We start from the raw sequence: 15,808 nt of genomic DNA, 5'->3' as shown, positions 1-15,808 counted from the left end.
CTCTGGAATCTCCACGTCTGGTCCCTGGCCTACCTTCGGCCGTCATAGACACTATTAACCAAGCCAGAGCCCCTTCGACCAGGCATCTTTATGCCCTGAAGTGGCGTCTGTTCGTGGACTGGTGTTCTTCCCGAGCCGAAGACCCGCAGAAGTGGCGCAGTTAGGTCAGTGCTCGTGTTTCTTCAGGAGAGGCTGGAGAGGAGGCTGTCCCCCTCCACCCTCAAGGTGTATGCTGCCTCTATCGCGGCCCACCACGACACGGTAGACGGCAAGTCTCTTGGTAAGCACAACTTAATCGTCAGGTTCCTAAAAGGTGCCCGGAGGATGACTCCCTCCCGGCCTAACCTGTTTCCCTCCTGGGATCTCTCGGTCGTCCTTATGGGACTCCGGAGACCCCCCTTTGAGCCGCTTGACTCAGTTGGACTCAGGGCCCTCTCTCTCTCAAGACCGCCCTGCTGATCGCGTTCGCTTCCATCAAGAGGGTCGGGGACCTGCATGCGTTCTCTGTTAGCGACGCTTGCCTGGAGTTCGGTCCGGCGGACACTTTCGTGATCCTAAGACCGCGACCGGGCTATGTGCCCAAGGTTCCTACCACACCCTTCAGGGATCAGGTGGTGAACCTGCAAGCGCTGCCCCGGGAGGAGGCAGACCCAGCCCTTTCACTGCTGTGTCCAGTACGTGCCTTACGTATTTACCTGGACCGCACACAGAGCACCAGACGCTCTGAGCAGCTCTTCGTCTGCTTTGGGGGACAGCAGAAAGGGAATGCTGTCTCCAAGCAGAGACTCGCTCACTGGGTTGTCGACGCCATTTCCCTGGCTTATCACACCCAGGCCGTGCCCCCCCTTTGCGGGTCCGAGCCCACTCCACCAGGAGTGTTGCGTCCTCGTGGGCACTGGCTAGGGGCACTGCCCTAGCAGACATTTGTAGAGCAGCGGGCTGGGCAACACCTAACACTTTTGCGAGATTCTACAATCTCCGAGTTGAGTCAGTATCGTCCCGTGTTCTCTCAGGTACTGAGCCTGTAGAACTCGGTGGCACGTCCACGATCTGACCGGGTGAATCGCTTGCACCCAGCGCCCTTCCCCCTAACCAGGGGAAACAGTGCGCCTTCTTTCCCAGGAGATCCCAGGTTTGGGACACTGGTTGACTCCTCCCTAGCCCTCGTGGGTCGCAGTTCTGCGGAGGAACTCGCCGACCCAAACCACTGCAGGTACCGCAAGCTACCCTGTACTGGTATAGGTGCCCCACAGGTAAGGCCTCCTGTTCAGACTCCCCCTGTGTGTAAAACCACGGTTCTGTCCCCTCACGAGTTGACTCAGTGTTTCCCTTAGGCAGTTACAGCTGCCTCGGTTGCTGTGCTGTATGCTTCCCCCCTCTGAGAGGCTGGATCTACCACCGCACTACTTTTCCGCATAAGACCTAAGTATAGGCCATGCGATGTATTTGCCACTCAAAATTTGCCTCCCCTCCCGGGTAGGTGTGGCCTCCGCAGGGTCTTCTCCGCCCTAATAAGGGCTAAGACCCCCTTCCCTCAATGCGTGTAAGGGCCCCGGCCGTAGTTGCTCTATGCGAGAAACATATGGAGAAAAGAGGCCCAGCCAGGCTGGCCCATTCCCATGTTGGCGGCCGTCACCTTGTTCCCCCCTCCAGGGTAACGATAAGGAATCCTGATGGCTTAAATGGGGCATTGGGGAAGGGTACGTGCAGCCTGATACAGTTGGTCGTTCTGCACGTAGGAATACCTGCTCGCTCCTGTATCAGCGGATCACGTACACGGCTCAGCGCATGGCTCTTTTTAAGTGGACCCCTAGTGTCGCTTCTCTGACACAACGTGGAGAGAGCGACAGAAGGGGAACGTCTAGGTTACGTATGTAACCTCTGTTCCCCGATGGAGGGAACGAGACGTTGTGTCTCCCCTGCCTCGTCGCTGAGCCGAGCCCCTGTTGTGGCCGGACCATTTCCGGCTCCTCAGAAAAATCCTGAATGAACTCCCGTATTTGCGCCGCTTAAATACCCGTATGTCCGGGGGCGGGACATGCAAATACTGGTTGCCAACTCTCATTGGCCTTTTTTCATAGTTCAGAGGTGAATATCGGCCCCAAGAGAGACCCCTAGTGTCGCTTCTCTGACACAACGTCTCGTTCCCTCCATCGGGGAACGGAGGTTACATACGTAACCTAGACGTTTTTTGATGTCATAAGTTAGCATTATTTGAGGAACAGAGCGAAAAGTAAATGTTGATGAACGAATCTTATGTTATATTAGAAATGTAAGGGTTTTCTTAACTTCAGTGTTTTTGTGCAACCAGCAGAGGCTTCTTTTCTCTGAAGGTGTTTTACACAAAACCTCACAAGATTGACAGGAAATAGATGCAGGGAGGTGGTTTAAGAACAATTCTTAATGTTTATTTCTCTGCACCTGACACTTACATATTTTATGACCGTCTTTCTTTTAAACACTCCTTCCACACTATGACAATCTTCTTCTCTCTGTAATTTGGTAACACTGAACATTAAATTGAGGAGCTTGTCATGTCCTCTGTCCTGCAGGCTTGTCTTGCATGGCATCAGTGTGGTTGAGAAATAGTTTTGCAACAAAGCATTGGATTCAAATCACATTGAAAATCGGTTGTGTATGAGGAAAAAAAGCAAAGAAAAGTTATGCTGCAAAATAAATAAGACCTTTTTAAAATTCTGTACTTTTAGGTAACTAAAAAAAATAAGCTATTTTGTGATACTGACCATGTTTGCTCCTTTGTACAAAAGGTCAGATTTCCTTGCATTCACCGAAGCACACAAGATGCTCTTTGGATTCTTAAATCATCAACCTGGTCTCATAGAATCACGTTACTATACCTACATTTTTTCTAGACAGTTTTTTACGTGATATATTGTACCTATTAAAGAAGTTTCCTGGTAAAATAAACACTAGAGGCACTACAACAACAAAGACTTTTATTCACTTTCACACAAATCATGAGTTAAATGGCAAATAAGCAGTTCGATCTTTCATCACACAATGCTGTCTTATGACATCTGAACACTTTTACTATAACCCATATACATTAACTTCACTTCCATTGTAAGTGTCTCTCTGTAACATCGGTTTTTGCTTTATTTTTAATAAAAGGAGGGACAAGTCGAAATGAATTTTTGTGGTAATCATAATTATGCTAAAACTGCTGTTGATTGAGCCTAACTTGTATTGAACCTGGAATATTCCTTTAAATTGTGTGATATAGTTCAACTGATAAAGCATTGCACTTGCGATGTAAAGTACCAGGGAGCGAGTCCTTGAGCACGCAAATAGGCACGTGAAACGAAAGTGTCATTTCATATCTCTTTAGCTTTTTCTGTCACTATTGGTTAGGTTTAGGTTAGAGAGGATGGTTTTAACCCATTAACCCTAAAACCATCATCCGTTTGGGGGAACATTTAACTCACTTTTAGCGCCACACTGTGGACATTTCACCTCGGAACTGCCGCAATATGTGCAATGAACCTTGTAATTGCCACATTCACAGAATTTTCATGAAAATAGGCTGCAAATCACTCAGAGAGAACATTTGTGAAATTCTGAAATTCAGGTTCATGTTTCAATGCAAATTTTCACTTAAAAATTTGATATTTTGTAAAGCGCCAATGAATTAATAAATTAACAAATTAATGTATTTATTTATTATTTTATTCCTATATACTTATAAGTGAATTGTAGATGATATATTTCCTTATATACTACCCTAACCCCAAGACCCCTAACTCTTTTTAAACTTAACCCTAGGAACCATAATCTATGTAACCCCCTCCTGTTCGAATAGGTAGTTACTTAATCCCTTTTATTAAATACATTTTTACCAGGGAGAAAATTAAAGGAGACCTGTTCCCGAGCAAACCCCCCTCCACATTCTGGAAAACCATCTGGAATTGAAATATTTTCACCCCTCGCGTGGCATGACTTGAATCTGGTGGGCTACACCCCATTCTGGTTGTATTTAAAGATGGTCTCTGCACACTCCACTACAGTTCTGCAGCCTCACAGTGATCACCTACACACCAGAGAACCAAAATAAACGTGTGGAGTGTGTGTCTCAAGGAAACTCGCTGAAGAAATGGCTGGAACAACATTCATCAAATCCTGCATTATTGTCTTCTTGCTTTATCATATGGTGAGTCAACATAAACTGATGATATAGTGAATATTGCTGTATGAAATGCTACTTATGAAAACTCAGAATATACATTAAGTAGCTGATCATATTATGTAAGCAAGTGAGTTATTGTTTCACTTATGCATCGATTGGATAAATACAACAACCAGCAATAACACACTGTAACTAAACATCCAGTCTGCATGTTTATGGTTTGTGCTACTGACCGTATAGTGTGGCAGTTAGTTGGGGGTGTGGTTAAAATTGGAACAGTTGTTCTTGGTAATTGAGTTAATTGGCTCTTTTAACTAGGTGCTAATAAAGTTTCCTTATTAACATTTAATTTGGATTTTAAGTAACTGGTTTTCTTTTATGTTTGCAAACGTGCCTTGACGTGCTCAGAAAGAACTGTGATAATAATGCAAACAGCATTGACTGCAACGAAAAAGTTGTCTTCATTTATAACTCACATTGTTTACATTTAAGTTAAACACCCCAAAACATTTTTTTTTTTTTCAACAGATTTCTTTCTTTCAAACATTTTTTGTGTGGTTGTTGTCAGGGTTAGAGTAGTGTAATTCCAAAACATCACTGCTTGGATTAAACATCTGCCTCTGTAGTGAATGTTGTCTCCCCCTTGTGGTCATCACAGGTATTGTATATGGACAGTCCACTTAGATCACAGTGAAGAAATTATCACTGGAAACTGTTCTTGAGTTGATCAACTCTGTTATTTCTAAGAGGAGTCTGAACTATTTCTAAATTATTTCTTATAGTTCTGTTCATTCTTCCATGCAGACATTGTGTCAGGATTGCTCCCAGCCCTGTGACTGCCCGGCCGAGACCCCTCTATGCCCTGTAGGGACCAGTCTAGTCCTAGACAGCTGTAGCTGCTGTAAGGTGTGTGCCCGACAGTCAGGTGAGCCCTGCTCTCTCCTGGAGCCATGCGACCATCATAAGGACCTGTATTGCGACTATGGCGTCCTCAGTGACACTGAGATGGGCATCTGCATGGGTGTGTATATGAGTCTTCAGTTGCTTTTTGGAAATGTAATGCTAAAGTGTAAATTAACAATACAAAACATAATTATAAAAAAAAATGGAGTGAGGATGAATCTCACTCAAACATATCCAAGTCACATTTCACCCCAAAATCAAATGGAAAAAAAATAAAAAACAAAAACTGAATTATAAAGTGCGTCTGTAAGACCATTAAAGGTGTACTATGGCGTACACTGACACCTTGTGGTGTGGATGCTGCATTATTCCAAATCAAGTGTTTTCAGTTAAAGATGCCATTGTAGAAATTCACTGTGCACATTAAGCTAGGATTCATTTAATCAGTGAGTGAAAGTGTCCAATAATAGTTATCCTAACATGGCCCACCACATGAGTGTTTCAAAATGACTGTTTTTTTGACTGATGAAAGTTTGTTTCATCTTCACAAAGTTTGTTTGTGGTAACATCTAAATTTCATGATTTGATCGTTTAAAATATTATTTAACATCACTGAATCAACCTGACAACTTTATGTTACAACAATAAAATCAATTTTAAGGGTTAGATCAGGTAAAATAACTCCTTTACTACTTTATACAATGTAGACGGTAATGAGAACTGGTGGCAAAATTGGCTTAATTGTCATGATAATAATGTGACAATAGAAACAAATCTTGATGGATCTAAAAATGTACTTCTTTCTTTAACCAAAATCTAATTTCTTTCCTATGAATTTGGGGTTGAAATATGCCCTGAACATTTTCTTGACAGGTTTTGTTTGATTCACCTGGAAATGATGTTGTTGCTTCATCCATTACACTTCACCCCCTACAAGCAGCAATATTTCAACTTTGGGATTTCCTAATGTGAGTTATTATACCCAATGCAATGGTTTGGCTTCTCTTCTTTTGTAATGCAGCTCAAGAGGGTCAGACATGCGACCTGGGTGGTGTGATCTACCGCAGTGGTGAGACATTTCATCCCAGCTGCAAGCATCAATGTGTGTGCATGAATGGGGAGATCGGATGTGTGCCAACCTGTGCCAACAACATACTACTGCCCTCTCCGGACTGCCCCTACCCACGACGTATCCAGATCCCCGGCAAGTGCTGTGAGGAGTGGGTGTGTGACCAGATCCCTCAAGAAGACTCCTTCCAGTCAGCAATGGCTGGTAGGTCGACCGGCAAGTCAACCTTTTATCATTTTGCTTTCCTCTGCCTAAAAAGCTGTTGCCTTATGGAAGTAGAGCCATGACCTCTTCACTTTAAACAGCTAATATACAAAGCCTCTTAGCCTCTTTTAAAAGTGGAACGCTTTGATGTAATTTACTGTTAGCCTTGTAAACATTTAGTTAAAGAGATCTGAGTACAAATCTCACAACAGAGCTCAACGGCGAGCACCCACTTTCAGAAGCCTTGGTTCCATAAGTATATTGTCGTTCAAGGATTTTTATAAAAATTTTTGTTTTCAGTGAAGAATTTACTTTCTTGGTCCTGCCACAGAATAAAAAGTATATATATGTTTTAAATAAATCTGACTGACTGCAACTTTACAATTCAACTTTCACAATTCACTGTATCGTTATCCATACCATTCTTATTTAACTAGTCACGCTGCTTGAGAGTAATGCTTTCCATATTTATATTCGACGTATGATCATTGGTGCATGAATTTAACTCCCCTCTCTTACTTCAGTTTATAGAGAAGTGTCTCAGGGTGTTCTGCCTGAGAGCGCACGGGACAACTGCATCGTTCAAACTACTGAATGGAGTGAGTGCTCTGCCACTTGTGGAATGGGCTTGTCTTCTCGCGTAACCAATGACAACGAGCGTTGCCAGCTGGAACGACAGACACGCATTTGCATGATCCGCCCCTGCCATGCAGAACTGGAGAAGGACATCAAGGTAGGATGGTAGTGAGTACTAACCAAGGCCTGAAGCATACTCTACACAAGTACACGAACGCAAACGCTTCTAGCTACACTTCCTCAATTTCCCTTTGCCAAAAGGGACATTAGCATACATTTTATTTTTCTATGGTCAGTTTTATCAGGTCAAAAACTGTCATGGCAGACCAACAGTTTGAAATGATCTTGCTGAGCAATTTAGTTCAAGTAGACATGTTTATAGCTAGCTACTTGAATAAAAACCCATCCAATTTAATCCACAGTTTTCCTACCACTGGGCAGCACCATCATGTTTCCGCTGGACTGTTTTCTGGTTCCAGTCTCCATAAGAAGCAATGTAAAACTACCGAAATGAGCAATCCAGACAGAGAACAACAACCAAGTCTTAGTTAGAGTAAAAATGTTGGCTCCCATGTCACTGTCAAAAGACAGTCATCCCGACTCTGTATAGTGTCAGCACTATGGAGCCACCTTTTTATTTTGGCAATGTTTAGCAAATTGAAAATGCTAAACATCACATTATCTGCTAAAAACATACTCCAATGCAAGTGAAAACACTGGACATTTCAAGATCAAAACAGGCTACCATTATGAAATGTGGAACACGTCATCATTCAGGAAAAAGGTGGATAACAAAGACATTTAAACTCTATCGCCCCCTTGTGTTACAGCCAACAAAAAATGATAAAATGAGACTGTGTGTTTGCAATTTGTAGAGCATGTTTCTGGTCTTAATGTTAATTTTGTTGTAAACCCATAAAGAAACATCTTGTCGCATATTAAAAACACACCTCTTCCACTTCACAGAGAGGCAAGAAGTGTGTGCGTACCCCAAAGAGCCAGCGCGGGATGCGTTTTGAGCTGTCTGGATGCCAGAGTGTCAGGGTGTATAAGCCAAAGTTCTGCGGGGTGTGTACAGACGGCCGCTGTTGCACGCCCCACGCCACCATCACAGCCGAGGTGGAGTTCCGCTGTCCCGAGGGAGACTCTTTCAGGAGGAAGATGATGTTCATTAAGACCTGCTCCTGCCATTATGACTGTCCACGGGAGAATGATATCTTCCTCGCCTCCAACTCACGGAGAATGACTGGGGACTATGATAATGACATGTGAGAAGCTGTCTAGTGTAACACACGCACCCACACACACTGACAGTCTAGCACATGTCCACACGAGGCAGCTCCGTGTTTTACTGGACCCTGAGATTCTCACTTCCTGTGAGCATAAAAATCTCGAATGTTTGACTTTAAGTGGGCCTTGACTCTGACTCCACTGAACTTTTATTCTTTTTTTGTGTTTTGTGAAGCTCTGAAGTTATCTTGCTGTTTGACTGGTCATATATAGACTATGACAGACCCTAAGCACTGAAAACTAGACATTATGGACAATGAGTTCATATACACTTATACAAGTTTATTTCAAGAAGTTTTTCCTCAATACAGGAATACATTGAAATGACTCATGTAATCATACAATTTATATGTATTTTTTTATGTTTCATTTGCAAATTGTCGTTAGGGCATCAGTATTTACAATGATTTTTATTATAAAATGAGCAATAGTGTTTAACGACTGACCCTAATAACTCACTTTCAATGTTTATATATAATTTAAGCCAATTTGTCAAGCATTAAAATCCATTGCGAGTCCCAAAGTTATTTGGGAATAAAATAATCCACTACGAATGAGGCAATTATATGGTTTACTGTTTATTTATATAGAAAATGAATGGAAAGTAATTCAACAATGACAAATACACCTTGTGTAAATACTGTTAGAAGACCGTGTACAGTTTTGTACTAATTTATGTAAGTGTTGTTTAACTCTTCAATGTAGTTTTGAATTTGTACTGTATTACTCTGTGTTCATTGTAATCGCCTGGCAATGATCCCAGTGAAGTCTTTTCTGATGCACTTTTATTTGTTTTTCCAATAAAGAAATTATATTTTTATAAATATATTTTGTGTATCATTGGTTTATCAAGTTAAAAAGTTGGTGAACATTCAAACATTAAACCTGCATAACACAGTAGTCACAGAGGTTTAAAGAGGTTCTGTTGCTACATAATTAACACATTCATTATACAGTAAGCTCATGACAACAAATATAATAACAAAGCACTGCTTGTCCTCCTTTCCTCCAGTGCTTGTGTGCTCTGACATTATAAATGAATCTGAAGTTCTGACCAAACATTCAAATAACAATACACCTAAATAAATATGTATACTGTAATTTAAATATAGTGTTTCCCATTTATTGACTAGACTATGGAGGCCTGCCACAGTCAAAATTTCCCCGCCACGGTCTCGTAATGAATCAAAAACATTTTTACACTTCTCATCTAAAATATTTTTGCACTTACTAAGAGTTTGTGTTTTGCACTCTCTCTCGTGCACCAGTCAGTTCAGTCAGCTCCTCCGCGCTGCTGTAAACTCACGCCACACACACTCGCAGATATATGCACTGGAGTGCACAAAATCCTGTGGGAAACACTGAAATATGTATGCATTCATTTTAAATAATCAAATCAGATTTCTTTTTCTAATGACAATTCTGAAGTTCTCATTAGAAAAATAAGAATTTGAATTATAAGTATGTTTCACGTTTTATGTATTTTTGTTCATGTTTTGGGTTCATGTCTTTTATTTAGGAAGTCTAGTTCCCATTCTATATTCATGTGTTTCATGTGATTTTTTTGTGTTATAGTCATGTGTTTCCGGGTTATGTGATAACCTGTTTGTTCTTTGGTTGTCTTGTTACCCTTGTCCATGTATTTAAACCATGTATTTTGCCATGGTCCTTTGTCAGGTATTGTTAATGTATCGTTGTTTAGTTGTCAAGTCCAGTCCAGTCAAGTCCACGGTTTTTGGATTTCACGTTTATGAATAAACTGCACTTGTGTCCTTGACATCATCATCATCTTCATCTGCCTGTCTTTGCCAGCACATGCTACAGAATACCTGACTCACTCTGTGGACCCAGCAGTTCAGCTTATGCGCCTACATCAGGGGAATCGTCCCCTGGAAGAATACATAGAAGACTTCTGCGTTTGCCCAAACATGTTGTGTTTAATGGGATTGCCCTCAAACACTTCTTATGGGCAGGCTTGAATGAGCCTGGCGTTCGGAGTACCTTCAGCCTGGTGTAATACATCGAGTTCGCCCTACGGATGAGTGGTTCTTCTTTCACTGTGGAGAGGCTGACGAGGAACTATGCAACTATGTACCTTTTCATGCCATGTTACCACTTTTGCCTCGTCAACGGCCCTGCCTTGTTCCTCCGAGCCTCCGACTCCACCCTGGCCCTTCGAGCCTTCGGCTACTCTCCGAGTTCCCAGTTTCGCCCCTGAAGCATCTCACGGCTCCAACTTCCATGGCTCCACCTTCCACTGGCTCTGCCCTGGTCTCATGCTCCACGCCATGTCTTGCCAGGCCACACCCCACACCCTATCTCGCCATGCCCCGCCTCAAGGACCCCGCCTTCTGTTTTATAGTAATGTGTTTCCTGGTCATGTGATATCCTGTTTCCCTCCATGCTCATGTGTCTTGTTTTCATTAGTTAATTGTCTTGTTAACTCGTTCTCAGTTCTAGTTTGTCACTGGTTTAAGTTTATTAGTCTTGTTATCTTGTTTATATTTCTATCTGTCCATTAGTTGTCTTATTACTTGTCCATGTTTTTAAACCCTCATGTTTGCCATGGTTATTTGTCAGGTATTGTCAATGTATTGTTGTTTGGCTATTAAGTCTAGTCCATGTTTATGTTTCTGTTCATGGTTTTTGGATTTCACATTTATGAATAAACTGCACTTGGGTCCTTCACATCATCTTCATTTGCCTGTCATTGCCAGCACATGCTACAGTCAGCAAATATTGCTTAATTTACTGTCATTTCATTTCGTGAGTATTTAATATAAAACTTTAGTTGTTTTTTAAATAGGTTGCGAAATAGGTTAAAAAGCTATAGCAATGTAATTCATTTTTGATGTTGAATGTATGATTACAATTATAGAGAAATAATTAGTCATTTGCAGTGGATTATTTTTTTAAGTATTATCAAAGTAATATATAGTAAATGACCTAGCGCTGTAGATCACTACTGTTGATGTAAACTTAACATGGTAGCAATGCAATGTAAAGCTAAGAGGTGTGAGAATCCATGTAGTTTCATGGCAAAGCCATTCCTTTCAAATGTAGAAAAAGAGCAACAGTGCTTAATTTAGCTGTGTGGCTGTGTCTGAGGATGCACTGCTGCAGTTGGCCATGTTATTGAGGTTGTTTGGCTCACAGGCAGGCTGCAAGTTCAGTTAATCTGCAGAGTGGGTGTTTCTGTGCAGCTGAAGATCTATCCGTGTGCATTGTGTGATTTTGATGAAAATTCAGCTGTATGTTAGGTAATGGGGGATGATCACATTTATGTTGCTATTATGGGTCACGATCATAGTGCCACCAACTGGCAGCAGAAAGTATGGCATTTTTAACAGACTTTGAATAGCCCACTTATGTTTACATGATTTTGAAATTGTAAAGGGATATTTGATATCGTAAATAGTGTTGCCATGACAACGCATCCATTGTTATTCCTTTCTTCCTATTTTTGGGTGTTTGTGATGCACTTGCATGCTTAAAATATAAAAAGATATAATTTTGCACACACATCAAAGTCATTGACCATTAGGGCTAGGCAAATTGTTCACACATGGGCGTGTAAGACGGCCTCTGTAGCACCACCATTTTCACCTACAGTCAGCAAAATTGGTACATATGTAACGGGAGCCAGCTGGTAGAGAACTGTGCAGTGTGTAAACCTCACTCTCCTGACCTCAAGAGGTGCACTAGCGACTGACGCTAGAGGCTGTAGCCTTTAGCCTCCTTGTTAGAGCACCTGCCTCCCACGCCGGAGACCTAGATACCAGTCCCGTACGGAGCGGGTAGAACAAGAGCATCTCACATAAATACACTGGCTGTCCTAAGAACCCCTGAAAACATCAGAGTATTCTTTGGGAAGGTCAATAAAAACATGATTAGATGTTTCTTCTTTGTTTTTTCTCCAGCCATTCTAAGATTTACTTTTTGACCCAACTGTGAAAGTCTGTGTGTTTGTGTGTGTGTGTTTGTTTGTGTGTGTGTGTTCCTCTCTTTCAACTTTTTTTTCCTGTTCAGTATGCATGTTTCTTGTGAATTTAAAAGTGCTATTTAGTTTATAAGATTAAATTAATATGATGATGAAATTAGTATATTTGGGAGGAAATCGAAATTTGATTACTTTAAACCATCAGTGTTATACACCAGCGTGATTTATACTATACAGGTATATATTCAGATTTCTAACCATTTATTCTAATTTATACAGTATCAAAGTGAGTACACCCCCCACATTTTTGTAAATATTTGATTATATCTTTTCATGTGACAGCACTGAAGAAATGACACTTTGCTACAATGTAAATAAGTGAGTGTACATCTTGTATAACAGTGTAAATTTGCAGTCCCCTCAAAATAACTGAACACACAGACATTAATGTCTAAACCGCTGGCAACAAAAGTGTCCAAATTGGGCCCAAAGTGTCAATATTTTGTGTGGCCACCATTATTATCCAGCACTGCTTTAACCCTCTTGGGCAGCACTTTTCAGAGCTTCACAGGTTGCCACTGGAGTCCTCTTCCAGACCTTGTGCTCCTCCACCTTCCGTTTGAGGATGCTTCAGTATGTCACAGTACATGTTGGCATTCATGGTTCCCTCAATGAACTGTAGCTCCCCAGTGGCGGCAGCACTCATGCAGCCCCAGACCATGACACTCCCACCACCATGCTTGACTGTAGGCAAGACACACTTGTCTTTGTACTCCTCACCTGGTTTCCGCCCCACACGCTTGACACCATCTGAACCAAATAAGTTTATCTTGGTCTCATCAGACCACAGGACATGGTTCAAGTAATCCATGTCCTTAGTCTGCTTGTCTTCAGCAAACTGTTTGCAGGCTTTCTTGTGCATCATCTTTAGAAGAGGCTTCCTTCTGGGACGACAGCCCTGCAGACCAATTTGATGCAGTGTGCGGCGTATGGTCTGAACACTGACAGGCTGACCCCCCACCCCTTCAACCTCTGCAGCAATGCTGGCAGCATTCATACATCTATTTCCCAAAGTACAACCTCTGGATATGATGCTGAGCATGTGCACTCAACTTCTTTGGTCGACCATGGCGAGGCCTGTTCTGAGTGGAACCTGTCCTGTTAAACCGCTGTATGGTCTTGGCCACCGTGCTGCAGCTCAGTGTCAGGGTCTTGGCTATCTTCTTATAGCCTAGGCCATCTTTATGTAGAGCAACAATTCTTTTTTCAGATCCTCAGAGAGTTCTTTGCCATGAGGTGCCATGTTGAACTTCCAGTGACCAGTTTGAGGGAGTGTGAGAGCGATGACAACAAATTGAACACACCTGCTCCCCATTCACACCTGAGACCTTGAAACACTAACGAGTCACATGACACCAGGGAGGGAAAATGGCTAATTGGGCCCAATTTGGACATTTTCACTTAGGGGTGTACTCACTTTTGTTGCCAGCGGTTTAGACATTAATGGCTGTGTGTTGAGTTATTTTGAGGGGACAACAAATTTACACTGTTATACAAGCTGTACAGTCACTACTTTACATTGTAGCAAAGTGTCATTTCTTCAGTGTTGTCACATGAAAAGATATAATCAAATATTTACAAAAATGTGTAATATTCTAATTTCTAACTATATATTCAGATTTCTAACTATATATTCAGATTTCTAACCATTTATTCTAATTTATAACTATATATTCTGATTTATTACTATACAGGTATATATTCAGATTTATAACTATATATTCTGATTTATAACCGTAACACAGTTAAAGGATGGGCAAGGAGGAGGCGAGAACCGGCTTGTCAATATAAATAATATTTAATGAAAGTCAAAACCAAAACACACAAACATAAACACACACATGACGGACATGCCCGTAATTCTCTCTCTCTCGAACCGTCGTCACCGGCCGCCTTTATCCCTCACGCGCCTCATCAGGCCGATTGGGGACCGGGCACGCGATATTCCGACTCGGCCTGCAAATGGGGACTTTTCTGGCAGCAAATGGGGACACTCCTCCACCCCTGGCAGCAGCCCTACCACTCCGGGCAGTCGGGGCATTTCTTCCCTCCTCCCCTCGCGGATGGCGATCTCCCTCGACCCCTCCGCGTCTCTGGGGACGGCAGGGCACTCCTCCGCCCCCGGCGGTGGCTCCCTCGCTCCAGGCGGTCGGGGTATCCAGTCCCCACTTGCCCCGCGGACGACGGCCGTTCCCCGCATTCGGGCGGTCGGACTACTCCGCCACCCGGCAGATGGCAGCAGCGCTCCCCAGGGTGGACGGCAGTGTCGAGGACTCTGCGACAGGCATCCCTCCTCCCTCCCAGTTTCGGCACCAAAGTAACACAGTTAAAGGATGGGCAAGGAGGAGGTGAGAACCAGCTTGTCAATATAAATAATATTTAATGCAACTCAAAACCAAAACACACAAACATAAACACGGAAATGCCTGTAATTCTCTCTCTCTCGAACCATCATCACCGGCCGCCTATATCCCTCGCGCGCCTCATCAGGCCGGTTGGGGACCGTGCGCGCGATATTCCGACCCCGCCCCCCTCCGCTCCACAATAACTATATATATTCTGATTTATTACTATACAGGTATATATTCCGATTTATAACTATATATTCTGATTTATAACTATATATTCTGATTAATAACTATACAGTATATTCTGATTTATACTATACAGGTATATATTCAGTTTTATAACTATATATTCAGATTTATTACTACACAGGTATATATTCTGATTTATAACTAAATATTCTGATTTATAACTATACAGGTATATATTCAGATTTATAACTATATATTCTGATTTATACTATACAGGTATATATTCAGATTTATGACAAAATATTCAGATTTATAACTATATATTCAGGTTTATACTATACAGGTATATATTCAGATTTATAACTATATAAGTATAAATATATATATACTGGATCAACTTGGTGAAGGGCGCTGTGTGCAAGCGGAACACCTGGTCGGTTGTGCCGCGTTACCGAGTTCTACTGGCTTGGACCTGACAAAACACGGGACACGACTGACTCAACCCTGAGATTCTAAAATCTGGCAAAGGTATTGGGTGTTGCCCAGCCTGCTGCTCTGCAGATGTCTGCTAAGGAGGTGCCATGGGCCAGTGCCCACGAGGATGCCACAGGAAATAGCATCAATGACCCAGTGAGTTAACCTCTGTTTGGAGACGGCTGCTCAGAACATCTAGAGCTCTGCGTGCGGTCCAAATAGATATGCAAAGCACTGGGTCTGCCTCCTCCCGGGGCAGCTTGCTTGCAGGCTCATGACCTGGTCCCTGAAGGGGGTCGTAGGAACCTTGGGCACGTAGCCCGGTCGCGGCCTCAGGATAACGTGAGAATGTGCCGGACCAAACTCGAGGCAGGTGTCGCTGACAGAGAACGCATGCAGGTCCCCAACCCTCTTGATGGATGCTAACGCAATCAGTAGGGCCGTCTTCAGGGAGAGGGCTTTGAGCTCAACTGAATCAAGTGGCTCGAAGGGGGGGTCTCTAAAGGCCCGAGAGGACCACAGAGAGATCCCAAGAGGGGAACAGGCTAGGCCGGGGAGGGTTCAGTCTCCGGGCGCCTTTCAGGAACATGATAATCAAGTCGTGCTTACCT

General features: G+C 42.7%; 1 protein-coding gene across 2 annotated transcripts; it reads left to right on the top strand.

Annotated features, from left to right (window-relative positions):
- Positions 1-4,003: 4,003 nt before the first annotated feature.
- LOC127650551 (CCN family member 2-like) lies at positions 4,004-9,012 on the top strand. 2 transcript variants are annotated; one of them, XM_052136033.1, is made up of 5 exons: positions 4,004-4,168; positions 4,949-5,165; positions 6,069-6,320; positions 6,845-7,053; positions 7,863-9,012. In XM_052136033.1, exons 1-5 carry the CDS (start codon positions 4,112-4,114, stop codon positions 8,166-8,168), a joined length of 1,041 nt encoding a protein of 346 aa, XP_051991993.1. In that variant the 5' UTR covers positions 4,004-4,111; the 3' UTR covers positions 8,169-9,012. The 2 variants fall into 2 exon arrangements, with proteins under 2 accessions (XP_051991993.1, XP_051991992.1); XM_052136032.1 differs by having other exon boundaries at positions 4,005-4,168; positions 6,069-6,332.
- Positions 9,013-15,808: the final 6,796 nt, after the last annotated feature.

The sequence above is a fragment of the Xyrauchen texanus genome, chromosome 10 (assembly GCF_025860055.1).
Source record: "Xyrauchen texanus isolate HMW12.3.18 chromosome 10, RBS_HiC_50CHRs, whole genome shotgun sequence".
NCBI classification, from domain to species: Eukaryota; Metazoa; Chordata; class Actinopteri; order Cypriniformes; family Catostomidae; genus Xyrauchen; species Xyrauchen texanus.
The sequence above is the reverse complement of the archived record's forward strand: the minus strand, read 5'-3'. Positions and strand labels throughout refer to the sequence as shown.

What these genes read in the sequence shown, in the direction of transcription:
- LOC127650551 (XM_052136032.1), top strand. Translation starts at nt 4,112, where the DNA reads ATGGCTGGAACAACATTCATCAAATCCTGCATTATTGTCTTCTTGCTT. An exon ending in TGAGATGGGCATCTGCATGG is followed by an intron (nt 5,166 to 6,068) that starts GTGTGTATATGA and finishes TTTGTAATGCAG; the next exon opens with CTCAAGAGGGTCAGACATGC. An exon ending in AACTGGAGAAGGACATCAAG is followed by an intron (nt 7,054 to 7,862) that starts GTAGGATGGTAG and finishes TCCACTTCACAG; the next exon opens with AGAGGCAAGAAGTGTGTGCG.